At 42.3% G+C, this 15843-nt stretch overlaps 1 protein-coding gene across 6 annotated transcripts in view; it reads right to left on the reverse strand.

Moving 5' to 3' along the window:
• Positions 1–792: 792 nt before the first annotated feature.
• Positions 793–15843, reverse strand: part of pclob (piccolo presynaptic cytomatrix protein b) — a 63210-nt gene continuing 48159 nt past the window's right edge. For 4 of the 6 annotated variants that reach the window (XM_030426013.1, XM_030426017.1, XM_030426016.1 and 1 more), the window contains 15 exons: positions 15503–15611; positions 15213–15280; positions 14871–15112; positions 13787–13834; positions 13558–13688; positions 12628–12654; positions 12048–12141; positions 11064–11135; positions 10387–10693; positions 9822–10016; positions 7493–7634; positions 7285–7343; positions 5655–5792; positions 5384–5529; positions 793–4153 (listed from right to left, as the gene is read on the reverse strand). In XM_030426013.1, the coding sequence (XP_030281873.1) occupies positions 4010–4153; positions 5384–5529; positions 5655–5792; positions 7285–7343; positions 7493–7634; positions 9822–10016; positions 10387–10693; positions 11064–11135; positions 12048–12141; positions 12628–12654; positions 13558–13688; positions 13787–13834; positions 14871–15112; positions 15213–15280; positions 15503–15611 (1922 nt within the window). In that variant the 3' untranslated portion in view covers positions 793–4009. The remainder of the gene's footprint in view (positions 4154–5383; positions 5530–5654; positions 5793–7284; positions 7344–7492; positions 7635–9821; positions 10017–10386; positions 10694–11063; positions 11136–12047; positions 12142–12627; positions 12655–13557; positions 13689–13786; positions 13835–14870; positions 15113–15212; positions 15281–15502; positions 15612–15843) is intronic. The other 2 variants (XM_030426014.1, XM_030426015.1) reach the window with 2 other exon arrangements.

Consider the following 15843-nt stretch of genomic DNA (forward strand, 5'->3'; position numbering starts at 1 on the left):
CAGTCAGTGTATATAAGTAATCTGAGGGTTGTGTTGGCATTTCCCAATAAAAAAGCAAAGATTTATCATCATTATTCATCACTATTAAGAGTGTTGTTCTTGTGCTCTTATCAACCCGCGTCATTGAGAACCAGAAATCAGCCCAGTCTCAGTCTGACCGTGACTTCACATCACGGCTAAATAAAGCATCAACGGCATGACCGAGCATGGAGCTGTTGTAGGAGGAGTGACGTCCGTGACGAAGCGCAATCTTGGACGCAGAATGTTTAGTCTTTAAGGCTGATATAGAGGATAACTTCACCCCAGAAAGGTTCAAAGATAAGATTGGACCAGGACAAACAAATCTTGTACTATATTGCTGAGAGTACATCATGTTGTTAATGTATAAATGTTAATGTCAGAAATATTGATATTCAGCACAGGGGCACTGCAAACCAGCAGATGTCTGTCTGTCACCCTGTTAATATATATATGAACTGCACTTGGCCTTGACAAGCTTTATTAATACATTATAATAAAACTACTCAAAAAATAAGGACTCAAGTGTTGTTACTTGTTTACTATAGATTCATCCTTAATAATTAAAGCTTTGGCACCACCTGGTGGTTTCATTAAATATGACACTCTACCAGACTGCTTGTTTTGTTTTTTTTACATTGTAAAGTCAAGATGCCTGTTCACTTATTACTGGGAAAAAAAAAAGTTGAATCCTAATGTACAAAAACAAGAGTTGTGTACGTTCTTCAAACTTTCTATTCTACGATCCAAGACAAAACCACGCCAAGCTCTGCATGTGTAATATAGCTCTTCTTAATATTTATTCTTTAGACTCGGGGGGGGGAAACAGCTGATTTTTTTTACAGCACAATTTGCATAATATCTCAACACATCCTGTGTACAACCACAAAACCATAACATTAGATTTGTTGTTTTTACACTGAGTGAAAAACAAGACAATTGTACAAGCATATTTCTTTACAGTCAGCATACAGATAAATCTATACATATTCTGTTTTTTGTTTTTTTTTAAACATAATCTGTAGGCAAAATATACTGACGGACCATCAACAGAACATGCAACATCCAGAACATAAAGTCTCAGACAACTATCGAAGTCGAATAGATTTTTTTTCCCTTTGTGTTGTTTCTGCCGTATACGGGACGTGGTTGCACAGATAGTCATCGGTTGACAGCAAATGTTTTGATTACACAGTCAACTCCCCTTATACAATTATAGACACGCATTGCTGTACAGTAAGTCTTTTGTGGTTATTTTTTCTTTTCCAACACTCACATGCTCAAACTTCAGACAATAAAAACATTCAGTCTTTTGTAGAAAATAAACACCTTATGTACACATGTCAAAGGACTCGATTCACATTCACACCCCTCAGAAACGACAACAAATGGATGTTTTGTTTTTTTTCACAATTACAGGCAACAGCTGATCTGAACAAACAGTAGCTTGGGGGAAAGTCTAATGAAACACGAGGGGGTTAAACAGTCATGACTGAGCAATGGGGGGGAATATGTCTTATTTACTGTACTTTGTACACAGACTGTTAAGTAGACTATGAGCAGGACGAAGTAAGGTAATCTCTCCCCAGATTGTGCATTGTGTTCAGGAACCCCATCGTGTCTGCATGTTTTTTTTTTCTTTTGCCACATAGATACAAAATGCACACCACAATATTTTTTTTCTGCCACCACGTACACCATGATTCAATTCATTTCAGTGCAAAAACACAAAACACATAATCTTGCAAGTCAGTCAAAATGGGACGAGGAAATCAACGATGTGATAATAAAGTGCACAAGCTCTATGTGGATGCCAACAGCTGTTAACATCAATTTATATTAAAATCAGTAAAAAATCAATATCGTTAATAGTTCCTTTTCAATGATGTACAAATTAAAGTTATTTTTTCTATAAGACATTATTTCTTTTTTTTAGACAATGTGTTCACAGATATAACATTTATCAAACACATCTATGTTGCATAGAATTAAGAACCAATGGGTCTGGAATTAAAAAACAAAACAAAAACAAACAAAATTGGCACAGCAAAATAATTATCTGAAAAAAATCAACCATGTTCTCTTTCTTATTATATCCTCTCTTTTGTTATCATTTGCTAGAAGATTTAAGTGACATCTTGTTCTAAGTTTGTTTGTTGTCTCTCCTCAGTTCTATTTCATTCTTACAAAAATTGCATCAGCCCTGTGATATGCCTCCACACACTGACAGTAAGTCTGAGGGTGTTGCAACTTTGTCTTTTATTATTCCATGGACGTTGTGGCAAAACATGACAGGATGAATGCACGGGTCGCCTGCTCCACATTAGCTCTTCTGACTTACTGTAAATATGACTGAACCCCGGTGGGCCTGAGTGAGAGTTTTGGTCACGGGCAGTGAAAGAGGCTGGTTCACTGTGTTGCAACGGGAGTCACTGACACAAAACAGCATAGTGAGTTTTTACAGCACAGCCAGACACACACAGGGAACCTTGACATATGACTGGAAAGAATGTTTTTTTTTTTCTCTTCAGTTTGAAAAATGTTTTAAGGTAAAACGCAGACGGGGGCGGGTTTCGCTAATACACAGAAAGCAGAGCTGCCATACTAATACGATGACAGTTGCAGATCTAGGTGTGGTTTTTTGACACAACTCGTGTGAATTACACGTCCATCCCGACATTGGTGGACAACACAGAAATAAATATCAGCGTTTGCTCTGCCTGACTACAGCAGCCTTGTAGTAAAATGTTGCACACGTGACACGGATATGAACTCTTGTCATCCTCCGCTGTTGGCTTGTAACATTCAAATACAGCATGTGTGCTGGACTTCCAAAACATGAAATGCTGTGTCGTTTTTTTATTGTAAATACGCGATGGCGTGCCACTGGATGATGACCTCGACCGAATTGTAATCTATCACAGCCCTGTTGAGTATCTAGTGGTGCGTCGGTGTGATCAGAGGACCGAATGGAGCTGCTTCCCGTGAGCTCGCATAGGTCCACATTCACGTAACAGCCTACACCATAGACTAAAGTAGCCTACTGGATTGTCAGTGCGCCACCCACAGCCTCGATCTAGAGATCATATGTCTATATTTTTATCATATATTGTGACAAGAGAACTCTTATACTGTATATTTAGATATATTCTGCATCTGATATCTTTGTATATTATATAAACATCACACTGTACAATGTGATTCTCTGATATGCTCTATAATCTGCATGTGTGATATCTACAATCTGAAGTGCTGTACATGTTATCTTCATCTCATAGCAAAAGTCAACCCGCTGACTCTGTTTCTAAATAGGCTTCTGTTATTTTTAAATATGTTTTTTTTTCTCCATTTTTACATGAAACTGAAAGACTATCATACAAAATAAAATAAAAAAAACAACATTTTGCATTCCCTTCATCATAACATATTTCAAGACCACTTATGTCCACGCACGTCACAACCATCATCTGGGCATTACAACAAAGAAAACACAATGATAATTCGGGAGATGATTCTGTGATCAAAAGTCAAATTCATTGTTTTTTTTTATCATCTTTCCCTCTGACGGATATGTTAGCTCAGTTGCACAGCACCAAAAAAAGTCTTATGTGTGATGATGGAATCGTGACTATGGTGAGAAAGACATCACTGCTCTCAAAGCCATATTGCTGCTAAGTCTGTTTAAGTGCCCGCATGTTTTGCATCCTACGAGCAAAGTCTACAGCCAGCGGAGACTCGACATGGGAGGAGGTGGACATGTGTGCTGGCAGTTTTGGACTGATACAGTTGTCGTGATATTAGCACATGATTCCCTCCTTCTTTATAACCCATGAACTGAGGAAGTAAAGGAAGAATGGAGGAATTAAATGGATCTTTTATTTTCCTCTTCTTGGTTTCTTTTTTCTCTCATTCATCTTTTTGTCAAACCCAGCGCTCTGAACTAGAAACATTCTGGCTTCACCTTTCGTTGATCTGACGCTTGGTGTGGTGCTCAGGGGTTGGTCTGAGTGGAGCTGACGAACAGCTTGTGCCAGCTGACCACTCTCTTCCTCATGTCCACCTTATCCAGCCAGATGTAGGCTTCTCCTATAAGGGTCTTCTTCATGAACTTGCCTCCGTTGGACACCAAGAACATCTAAAAAGTACGTTGGAGAAAGAAACAGATTCGTCATCGCTTGTTCTGTTATCTTTTTACTTTTTACATCTGCAAAGTTACAAGACTAAAATCAATGCCAAAATGCCAAACAACTTCTGTAACTTGTCTTTGTCACTGTGTAACACAGCACTACTTCCAGGCCTGCCCACCTCGCTGCTATTGTTATGAAGATTTGGAAGGTACAAATTCAGCCATTTTCTCTGTTGTTGGCCAAAAGAACAAACACAAAAGTAATCTACTCTTATCTGAAGATGTCAAACCCAGCAGGTTTTTCTCACGTACAGCTTCAGCAACTTTGACGATACGAGCTAGAGAATACATTGATACCGCGTTCGTGACCCGACTTTGAACTTGGAAGCTGTAAGTTTTGCCGTGTTTTATGTTGGTACTGATTATTTTGTTTGCTGAACTGGGTGTTGGCATGTTGCTCAGCTTATGTGGCTGCTCCCAGTCTAATGTTGTAATATTAAGCGACTGTCAAGAGAAACTGTGTGAACTTTAAGCATCATTTGAAGCCAACTAAATGACGAGGAGTAGGTTGGATGCCATTAACACAGTTTTTTTTAATTTTTGTTTTTTTGGCCATGGTAATTCTAAGTGCTGTATCGTAGGCAACTGGACGTGTTTCAGTTTCTTGAAGTCAACGACTCACAAGTGGCCCTAACAACTCTGTAAGGACACTCCCACACAGAGTTTAAAAGCCTGAAACTCCCCTCCAGTTTGTTAGAAATGAAGACATTTCTTGGATGAGAGGAGAAACGTCTTCAAGAAACTGACGTCCAGTTGCCTACGGTACAGCACTTAGAATTTTCTTTATACTGCAGTGCTAGGTCAGCTAGTGTTGTTGGGAGAGGTATGCTTTGGCACGGTATGGTTGCTCTAGCATGAGCACAGGCACGGGGGTGCAACGTGGTCATGAAGCATAATCATGCGCATTATGACGCCTTGCATAACCAAGAAATTCAGGATTGTGAGAGGGCCATCTATGACCGAAACAACACAAGATAAGCCGCAAAAAAGTCAGTAAAGTGATATGTTCTCTGTTATGTTCCCCTCTGTACTGTGACCGCTCTACAACGTGATGACAAGTGCAGGGCAGCGGGGGACTGAGTAGGAAGGACAATCGTGCTTCAGCATGGTAAGGAGCAATTGAGCCCAGTGTGAGTGCACCCTAAGTCTGTAACTGTCTTATTTGGGTGGTTGTTATACCTGTATTGAGTGTCCAGTCGGGTTGAGGGGGAATCTGAAGGTCTCGTTGAAAGAGGGCTCCCTGTCATGTCGACAAACTCTGGTCTTCTTCTTAATGATCCTCTTCTGAGTGGCTACGTTTACCACATACAGCTTCACATACAGGTCTGAAGGCAAATAAGATAAACGATGAATACTGATGAGTTAAGCTGCAACCTATTTAAAAATAACAAGAGCACAAGCTTATAAACTCGCACTCGTGAATGTGAACAAATACATGCTACTTCCAGACCTGGCAGATGATCTGGGCTCTTGAACTTGTAAGTGATGTTTCTGCATTGAAGAATCTCCAAGACCAGTTGGTCCCCTTCTGTCTTCACCTCCTTCTTGAGAGCGACCTTGATCTCCCCCATCACTTGTGTTTTACCAGCTAAAAACGACAGAGAGATGTGGAAGATCGGTTTTTAAAGTTAAGTTTTAGGTTTCAATATTTCTTTATTTGATCAGCCCTGACTGAACCCTGCGCCACAGAATGTGCAGTGCATAAATATGTAGTGTATAATCATCCCTACATCTGTGGTTATTTGAACTGTTGTATTTTCATCTTTGTTGCTGGAACACATAGTGCCTACGGCAGAAATACATTCATCAGCACTGCAGAAGAAAATGTGGGTTTTGGATTTATAGCAGCCGACTTCAAGAGGATAACTGCCCAGGGCATGTTTTGACCACCCACCCTGACCAGGCTGATTGTCCCAGGAAGGAGTAAACAGTCATGATAATCCCTTTTGAATTTAAGGCTGCCCCTGCTAATGTCCAGTCCCAGGAACATGAAATGGACTTAATAGGACAACTGAAAATTAGAGACTGTTGTGTCCACATCTTCTTCACAAAAAAGATGGCAGTCGATGGACGGACCTTACAGGAGCTGACAGAGTGCAGAACCACATCGGGACAAGGAGAGGCTGACTATGTGTTTACATTATTGATGCTTGGCACTCACAGTCAAAGTTGGAGTTTCCCTGATGTTGAACATCTATTGGGAAGATACCTGCTGTATAATGCTGCTTACATTCACTCTGAGGCAAATTGAAAAAATGCTCTGCGTGTTTCTGTATACATGTGCTGTATATAAATAATTGTAAATGTGTTATATGTTTGAGCAGCATGAAGGAGTTACAGACTGTCATTGCGATAAAAGAATCACCTTGAACTTGTAACTGCAGACATACTCCTGCATTTGCACAGAAAAGTGTGTTCTCTTCGTGTCACTAAAGATAACTTAAATTATTTAACAATGCTGCATCACTAAACCTGGGCTCAGCAGAATAAAACCAGGTCAGGAAACATTTCTTCACTTTCATATGGGTCTTTTTGACTGCAATGTGTCTCTTATGGAAGTATAAGGGTTTCACTAAGACAGTTTGAGTTAAACGTGTTAAATGAGTTATCAGGCACCATGGAAATGACCCCCTGGCCCTCATACTGTATCTGAGTAACAGCTGCCAGGCTTACAGCCTAACTTGACCTTGGACTCATTGTTACAAATTGAAACTAGAGATGGAGGAGAGGCATCATGACACCTGAGCTTCATGAAACGTAGATATAGTTATGACAGTGGGTGGGATAGTGTGACATCCACTTGTCTTCCACCATCCCCAAGCCATGCATTTAGTCATTAGGCTCGGTAAATATCGCTAATTGACAATAAGCACTTGACACAATTGACTAGAGTCATTATGAAAACACACCGTAGAGGTGGTTAAATGAATGGCTGGGAAATAAATAAATAAATCCATAAATAGGCTTTACACAATGTAGCCAGCAGATGGAGACCTACGATCAAATAAGAAAACATCAGAAATCATATGTTTTCCTTTATAAAGGCTGTACTATAAACAGAGGTCACTTCCGGAACTTGCCTTCATTTTCTGGAGTGCCTAGTTGGTTCTTGTCGGTGCCGTTGGGAATAGTCTTACCGCTGCGAGAGAAAAAAAACGACACGAGCGCGGCTTTACTCACAAGAAACATTACCAGACGTATGGAATGACTAGGTGCAATACTAGGCATTGCTGTCAGCCTTGAGCATTAACAGATGCTCCAATCGTTTTTTGCCACAAATGGTCTTACATCCGTGGCACTTGAAAAATGGCACTGTCCACTCCAGTGTCGGCCCCCTCGTCCCCATCCAGACCTCCATAGGCGTCTCCCACGAGACTCGGGGCAGACAGCACCACTGACCCTGAGACGTCACCCAGTCGGTGTCCTGGTCCTGTGGGTGGCAAGAGTGAGCGTGATGGTGTGGAAATATCTATTCATCGATCGATCTATCGATCTATCTATCTATCTATCTATCTATCTATCTATCTATCTATCTATCTATCTATCTATCTATCTATCTATCTATCTATCTATCTATCTATCTATCTATCTATATCTGTACACAGCAGCAAACACAGAGCATCTTCACTGACTCAGCGTTTGCCACACATGCATGCACACCCCATAGATAAGCTGAAACACTTCACACCCCCAGCTATCAATCACTGACAGCGCCGCTGTCCGTCACACATAACTTTGACTGAGCATCACATAACAGCCTATCAGGGGAGGGACAGATTAGAGCAGATGGCACCCCGTGTTTGCATTTAGCAGTGCAGCGGGCAACCTTCGTTAACTCACACAAGGCCACTGCTGGTCCCTTCAGTCGAAAATAAATGAAGGTCACTGAAGTTTAAATCACACAAGAAGATGAATTCAGTCGGAGACATTATGTATGTTTTTTTTGTTTTACGTTCATATTTCCTCTCGGCACCTGGCTGCTGTTGAGTTATGCTCATATAGAACGAAAAAGCATGATTAGCTCAGGGAATATGTGAAGTGTTTCTGTCTAGACTGAGGATGAATATATATGCTTTGCCTTCATGGTCACAGGGTCCACTGTCTATATTGGCTTCAAAACAATGACTAATGGCAATTAGATTATATTTGAAACACAATCTGTGCCTCAAAGGCAGCGGACGGGAATCCCACTTCTAAAGCCATGAAAACACGAGTTACAACAAAAGTTACAAACGAAAGACACACATGCACACTTACAGTACATACATGAACATCATTAAAATATATTTATTTTTTGCTTTAATTATTTACACATTTGGTCATATGTTAGACTTTATTTTGTTTCTTAACTATTTTTTTTTTTTTTTAGTTTTTTAGTTTTATTTTAATTATTAATAACATTTTTCCTATGTTGCCTCACCTTCCCTCGACACTTCTCTTCCTGGTTAGCTGACCGCTTTACTCTCATTGGCCGGTGAGTGCAGAGTGAGCCCCCTCTTGACTTTTGAACATCTCGGTGTGTCTGTGTTTCCTGGTTTGACTGGTTCAGCCTCACATTTGTGTCCCCTTTGTTTTAGGCGGTGGGTATGGGAGGGGGATTGGGTAGGGAGGGGAGCCTGTGGGCCATAACTGTGTGTGTCTGTGAGTGTGTGTGTGTTTTCTGACTTTTCTAAGGGTTCATTCTTATGGCACACACATGCACACACACAGAGCGAGAGACTGCAGCATCACAAAGTCCTCAGTGGCCAGGGAACAGTAGGCGGGGGAGCTTCAACTGCATGCTCAAATAGCTCTGACACTGGGCTAACTTATCTTAGAGAGGGATGACAACATAGTTCTTCCTTTTGAGGACATCACACTAAATATTATTCACAGATATTGTTTTAATCATGTTAATATGGTGCAAGACATGTAAGAGGTTGCCATCCCAGTTTGGTTTCTATACAAGGGTTGGAAAACTCCACACTGGGGTTCTGTAGAAACCATATGCTTGGGATTGGCACATGCACAATTCATGTAGAAACAGAGGGGTCTGGGGCTCTTATTTTGGAAGTTATGAAAGGAATATATCTTTTTAAGTTATATTGTAAGATGATAAACTACTCTGTTGTGTTAATAACTTACAGGAACATACTTTATGACACTTCATCTCCTATTTAATCCACCCAAATAGGTAGCAAAAATATTAAACAGATGGGGAATGTGAAATATTATACCATATTATAATATTATTATGTATTTAGTGCTCTGAATGTGCCAGATTCATCCATATGTAATATTTGATTTGAAGACTGAATGACATAAGAATTTTACAGAAGGTTTAGTTTTGCTCATATCTCAGATTTTTAGTCTGTCATCTGCCATGGATATTGTTTAGTGAATCTTAATAAGGAGGAGGCAGTTTTAAACTAGGGTTATTAAACTAAAACAAATCAATTTGCTCTCAGAAGGAAAAAAAAGTAAGATGAGGAGAGCAGAAGGCGAAGGTAAAATGTTAAGGAGGTGAACGCACAGCGGTTCAGGTTTTTTCATCAAACAATCTCAAGAGAAGCTTTGCATGCTCAGGAAAAAGGAAGCATGTCACAGGAAGTGTATCATGGGTAGGGGAGGGATTTACTTGGTTGCAGACGGGACTGTTGCACAGCAGCCTCGGCAGCGGCAATGGCTATCCCAGCGTCCTCGAGGTGGGCCTGAGTGACGCTGCTCTTGCTTTGGCTTCGGGAGGGGCCGTGGGAGCGCAGTTGTCCATCGGAGGAAGATTTGGAGCTGCCTGGGCTGCTGTGGGACTTTTCCAAAGGCAGCATCTGCATGTCTGGAGGAAGATGAAATGGAAGGTTCAGACTGCTGATGGGCCGGAGAATAAAGAGATGAAAATAATCCAAACTCCTCACAGAATTGAATATTTTCTGCTCCACAGTGTGCCTGATTGTGCCATGTAGCAGTTGACAAGCACACTGACTGTAATTATAGCTGTCAACAAATGATCAGCATTTCTGTATCTATGGCAACAGCCTCCATCCCTATGACAACTAAACGGCAACCGTATAAATAACACTTTTTTGCCGCAAAGTGGAAACCTGCTAAGAATAATAATTTCGGAGGCATGATTCAGAATTACCAAGCACGCAGGATGAACTCATTCATGGAAATTGTGTGAATTGAGGATGTGTGCATTTGTTTACCTTTGGATGGATCCGGGAAGATTCCATGGCTTCGGCTCTTAATTACAGAGTTTTTAGGTGAATCATGACCCCCGTCTCCCTGTCCTGGTACATTGCCCTGTCCCATACCTTGCACAGGCCCCATCCCAGGCACTGACATATAGCCTTGGCCATGTCCCTGACCGTGACCCTGTCCTGACCCAGACCCTGACGGGCCTTGAGCCGCATGGTGGGCTCTGCTGTGCTCAATGCTCTCACTCTGCTCTTTCAGAGGCAGCCAGCGGGGAGTGTTGTCTAGCTGGGCTGTATTCGATAAGTCGATCAACACCTGAGACACAAATAACACAGAGACGCACACGGTGACATTTAGAGGGGCAAAAAAGACTCTAACACCAAGCTCACTCAGGTATAACATCATTCGTAGGAAGGTAGACAAGAATTCGCTGTAGAATAAGAATAAGAATTTCCTAAAGAATTGTCAGGCGTTCTGGATTTAGCTCAATTTATATGTAGCGCTGTTCAGATTTACAGGCATGAAGCAAATTCCGACTTCAGAGTTTATGGGAGGAGAGAGATAAGTATAATATCATTAGGTTGTTTAAAGAAAAGTTGGCCCATAAAAACAGCAGAACCCTTTTGTCTGAGGTAAACCCTAATTGCATTTGACATTTTCAGACATGGGATCCGAAAGCACTCACTTCTCCGAGGAAGTCGTTGGAGGAGGATCTGTCATAGTCCCACACTGTCACCTCCAGTGTCTTTTTCTTTAACTGGATTGAAAGAAGAGTGAGGAAGAGGAGAGAGGGGCGCAGATTATACTGACAGATCTTGTGTGTGTGTGTGTGTGTGTGTGTGTGTGTGTGTGTGTGTCCGGGAGAGAACTCTGTATGTGTGATTGTGTCCGTTTGTTTTGCGTGTGGGTGGATGAAGCATTGAAAGAAAACAGCTCGAGCACACAGTATGTGCAGCGCAGGAATGACTGCAAACCTATAAAACAAGGGTCATTCACTGTGATCAGCAGAGAAGTTGCGTTAGGATTGGTATCTTCCAATACATGTCCACGCATCTGTGCATGTACCTGTGAGTATGTGTGTGTAGGAACACATGGGAGGAGGTGGTGAAACATCTCAGAGGGAGGGAGTGGGCAAATGAGTGATGCAGCAGCATTTTTAAAGCAGCTCCTGCCAGCAATGAGACGTGATTAACAGAGGGCAGCCCCAGAGGAGCCAGCTCTGCCTCCGCAGAATGCCTCTATTCTCTGACCGCTAAAGCTACCTCATCTGAACTCATCCGCCTAACAGCTGCAATTACCGTCTGGGCAGAGCTCTGTCACAAAACAACCACGCTCACCTCGGAAAACACGCGCACACATGTGCACGGAAGCACCCGATTACCGAGTCTCTATAACACTTTTTTCTTCGTAAAATGACAGGCAGTTAGGCAGTCTGTGTTGAGACTGTGTGAGAGCAGAATTGATGGTGGTTAACTTGAGTCTTGGGAGTGCTGATAAGGGGTTTCACAGGAATACTGAGAAGAGCCCGGGGGACAAGACGTGCGGACAGAATCCTAATAACAGTATAAGACAATTAGGCCAAACTTGGGCCCACAGCACATACAGGAATTGCACAAGCAAGACATAATGAAAGTGTGTGTGTGTGTGTGTGTGTGTGTGTGTGTTGTACCTGCTCTAAGTGAATGTTCTTGTAGATGACAGTCTGGTTCCATTCTGGGTTCATGGTCTTCTGGGCATACCTGGTCCTTCTCTTGTTATCAGCACTGATAAGTCATGATATTCACAATGATTGGTTGTCAGTAAGTAAATGAAACATTCTCTTCCCTTTCTGACCCCAAAGGCAAAACATTCACCAAACTGATATACTTAATAAATTCAAATGACTTGAATAGATGCTTGTAAAACAATCTGTGGGAGACGTCAGAAAACAAGTTCAGATGTAAGATGTTTGCTTTGTTTTTTTTTTCTTAATTGTCTTGTTTCGACTGAGATGCTTTTACAAAAAAAAAAAAAATATATCACAAATTACTCCAGAGATAGCAGCTGAGGAGAGTTAAAAGGGAGAAGCGTATATAAAGAGAAAAAAAGCAATGATAGGAGTGTTTCTTTAAAAACACCATGAAGTACAGCAGATAATTGGACGGACAACAAAGGCCACAACAAAAGGATGGAGGACCACTTTGGAGACATAATTTGGAGAAAGAAAAAAGGTGACACCAAACTAAAAGCAAAGATCAGCACCACGCTACCTTGCGTTCTGGACAACCATGACTTGGCTGAGGGAGTCCAGAAGAGGAAGAGGAGGGCAGATATCACAAACAAGAAAAGCAAAAACACAAAAAACTGTCAGAGAAGCCCAGAGAGCTCAAAGTAAAGGCAGTAAAGGATAGAGACCTGAGGCAATCAATATTCTCTGCAGGGTGTACCGCTGTTATTGTGCCTAAGCAATGTGAAAACTTCACAACGATTACAACTGGGTGAGGGTCTGATTCGCTATGTATCAGAGCTGTTGTTGAGATAGCGTGGCTGTGCACTCTGCGGCTAATGTGAGACAAAATACTCTTCAAATGAAACAGCACGAGAACAAAAGTGCTCTCCTACGGATCTTTCAGTACTAACCTACACAGCGTGTAGGTAGGGAGGGTTTATAATCTCATAAACAGGTTTGATGGGGTCATTATCCAAGAGCAGATACTGTTACAGAGCAGATAAAGCCCGTATCGATCCGCTCGCTTGATATTCACTGGCTCTTGGGAAGATACCAGAGCAGACAGGATAAGAGGAGGAAGGAGAAGGCGGAAGGACATAAAACTAGGTGACAATAGGAAAACTTTGGTCACAAAGTGGGCATAAAGAGGAAGAGCTTGTGAAGGATGTTTTCACACATGTAGGCTGGGATCTTTCAAAAGGATCCCCTCTCACAGCACTGTATAAAGTCTTAAACACCCGCCCATTGATTGATAGAGATTGCATCAAATTACACCACCACTGACTGCCTCATGTCATCATGTCCGGTCTCATTCTCTCGTACAAACTCAAGTAGTTAGTCAGTTCCATACAGCACAGTCGATACAAAGTCAGAAAGAAATAGGGGGAGAGAAAACAAGACAGACACAGAAGCAGAAAGGGAGACAAAGACCAGACATTTCGTGAAAGACTCAAACAAGCTCGGAGCTCACCCTCTCCCTGGCAGGAGGTAGACCTTGACAAAGGGGTCAGAGTAGCCGTCGTTGTCCCTCTGGGCCAGGTTTCTAGCCTGCAGGACGTGGACGATCAGGTTTCCGAGGTTCCTGTCATAGTTGATCTGGAGCTGAGAGGGAAACGAGTGGAGCGGAGAAAGATGTGAGTGAGAAGGATCCAACTGCATCTGAAAGAAATAAATCTCTCGTACTTTCAGTGCCTCCATACCTGAATCTCTCCAGTGATGGGGTGAGGTATCCTCATTATCTCTGATTGCTGTAAAAAAAATAAAAAGGTGTGGAAGAAAAAGAAAAGTTAATGTCAGACTTCAGCTATTACTCTAAGATTAGGTTTCATAAATGGTGCTTTGACTTGACTCTTGGAACAATGTCAGTGCGCAGATGAATGGATTGTCCTTGCAGAGAAGATGCCGAGTAAAGATTTCTCACCCGATCTACGAGCCTCCAGAGAGATTTGACTATCTGAGCCCTGTAATTGACTGGAAAAGTCCTCAAGTGAAGTTTCAGAAGGTGAATCAATTATGTGAGGTGCTTATTGCTCACAATATACAATGTACACATATTCTACTGCCTGTTTCGCATTTTGTGCTGATTTGTGTTACATAATGTATTCTCTTCTTTTCTATCAGTGTGAGAGGCCCTCCGCGAATCAAACATTTACACATTTGATTATAATGAGGCTCTTACTGCCCATTTCATGTGGGAAGGAACCCGGACCCGAGGTCATGCAGTGTACCAGACAGTTTTCGTGTTCCATTATAATTGACCTGTCACTCTCCGAAGAACACAATCACTCCGTTTGACCTTCACATGAGACCTCCTCTTTGTACTGCCATATGACTCAACACTAACAGGGGTGCGTGATAGATCACACCATGTTCCACAGATACCCCTTTTTAACTAAGGCAGTTTAGATGTTGGTTCGGAGCGGTGCCGATTCAGGAACCAGACCTGGTTCTCGGCCAGGATAACGGGTTCCAGAGTGGCACCAACACTTTGTCGGTTGAGAACAAAGCACCGCATGTGTCAGGGGCTGGGGGTGGTTAGCGTGACTGAAGACCATGTAAAACTGTTTGTGACCGCCAATTTCAAAAACCAGAGTTTGTGTACTCTGGGAGAATAAAAAGTGAAAGAGTTTCACTGTGGACAAAACAAAGAAGCAGTGGTCCAGTTGTGTTTGAATGCCAAAGCCAGGAGCAAACATTACAAAGAGTCGACGCAGTCTACCATAGCTGCTCCTAGCAATGCTGGAAAATTGGAGGCCTAGAAGAGCATGTCTGAAGTGTACAAACCTTGGGTCGTTGTTTCTTGTTAATGGCAGGGGATGCAGGCTGGCCGGGACTTGGTACACCACTGGAGGCAGCTGATCCAGTACCCGAGTGGAGGAGGGCCGAGCGCTCCAGTGCGGAGAGTACACCCAAACCTCCAGGCCCAACCCCTGCTCCAGCCACACCAGGACCCTGCTGCAGGGACACCTTCTGCAATTCTGCAGCCAACTGATTAGGATCCACACCAGGGGAGCGCTGTCCACCTACTGAGACAAATGTACATAGCAATATAGATTGTATTTATGTGGAAAACAGTATACATATACATGCATGCATGCAGACATATCAACAAAACCTCGTACATACCAGCCTTAAGCTGGACATGGTGCTCCAGGACTTGTGGGTGCTCAGGGTCAGACAGCATATTAAGGTCACTGTTTGGATCCATACAGGAAATTTATGATGGAATATCAACCAGTGTATCTTAGCAGTAATCAGTCACAGAGTGATATTTGTCAGATGAAAGGGTGTGGAATGAAGCGAGGGGAAAGGAGGGAGGAGAGAAGGTGTACATGGGTGTGTAGTTACCATATTGCAACTAAACATGTAGGAGTTTCAGTGGGACAGAGGGGTAAACGATGACAGATGTAACTCACAGTCTCACACAGAGCTCCGCCTCGGCACATGGCTGCCCCATAATGCACTGCACTTCTTCATAGGTCTTTGCTGTGAGAGGGACTCCGTTCCACTCCAACACCTGCATTCCTGTGGCATGATAAAGGCAAGCATGTAGATTCAGAGATAAAACAGAGAATATGTTATAGCCTGTGGCTAATTCCTTTCACCTGATCGCTACATACGGAACGCGACTCAGTCTGGATGGTGCACTCCCCATGCTCACATAGCAGAAGTAATCGTTCAATTTGTAGAACAGAGTGGAAATTTTTAATAATCTCATCTTCAATTTGGCTTTTGTGTCAACTTTGCCGTTGCATCA

The sequence above is a fragment of the Sparus aurata genome, chromosome 8 (assembly GCF_900880675.1).
Source record: "Sparus aurata chromosome 8, fSpaAur1.1, whole genome shotgun sequence".
NCBI classification, from domain to species: Eukaryota; Metazoa; Chordata; class Actinopteri; order Spariformes; family Sparidae; genus Sparus; species Sparus aurata.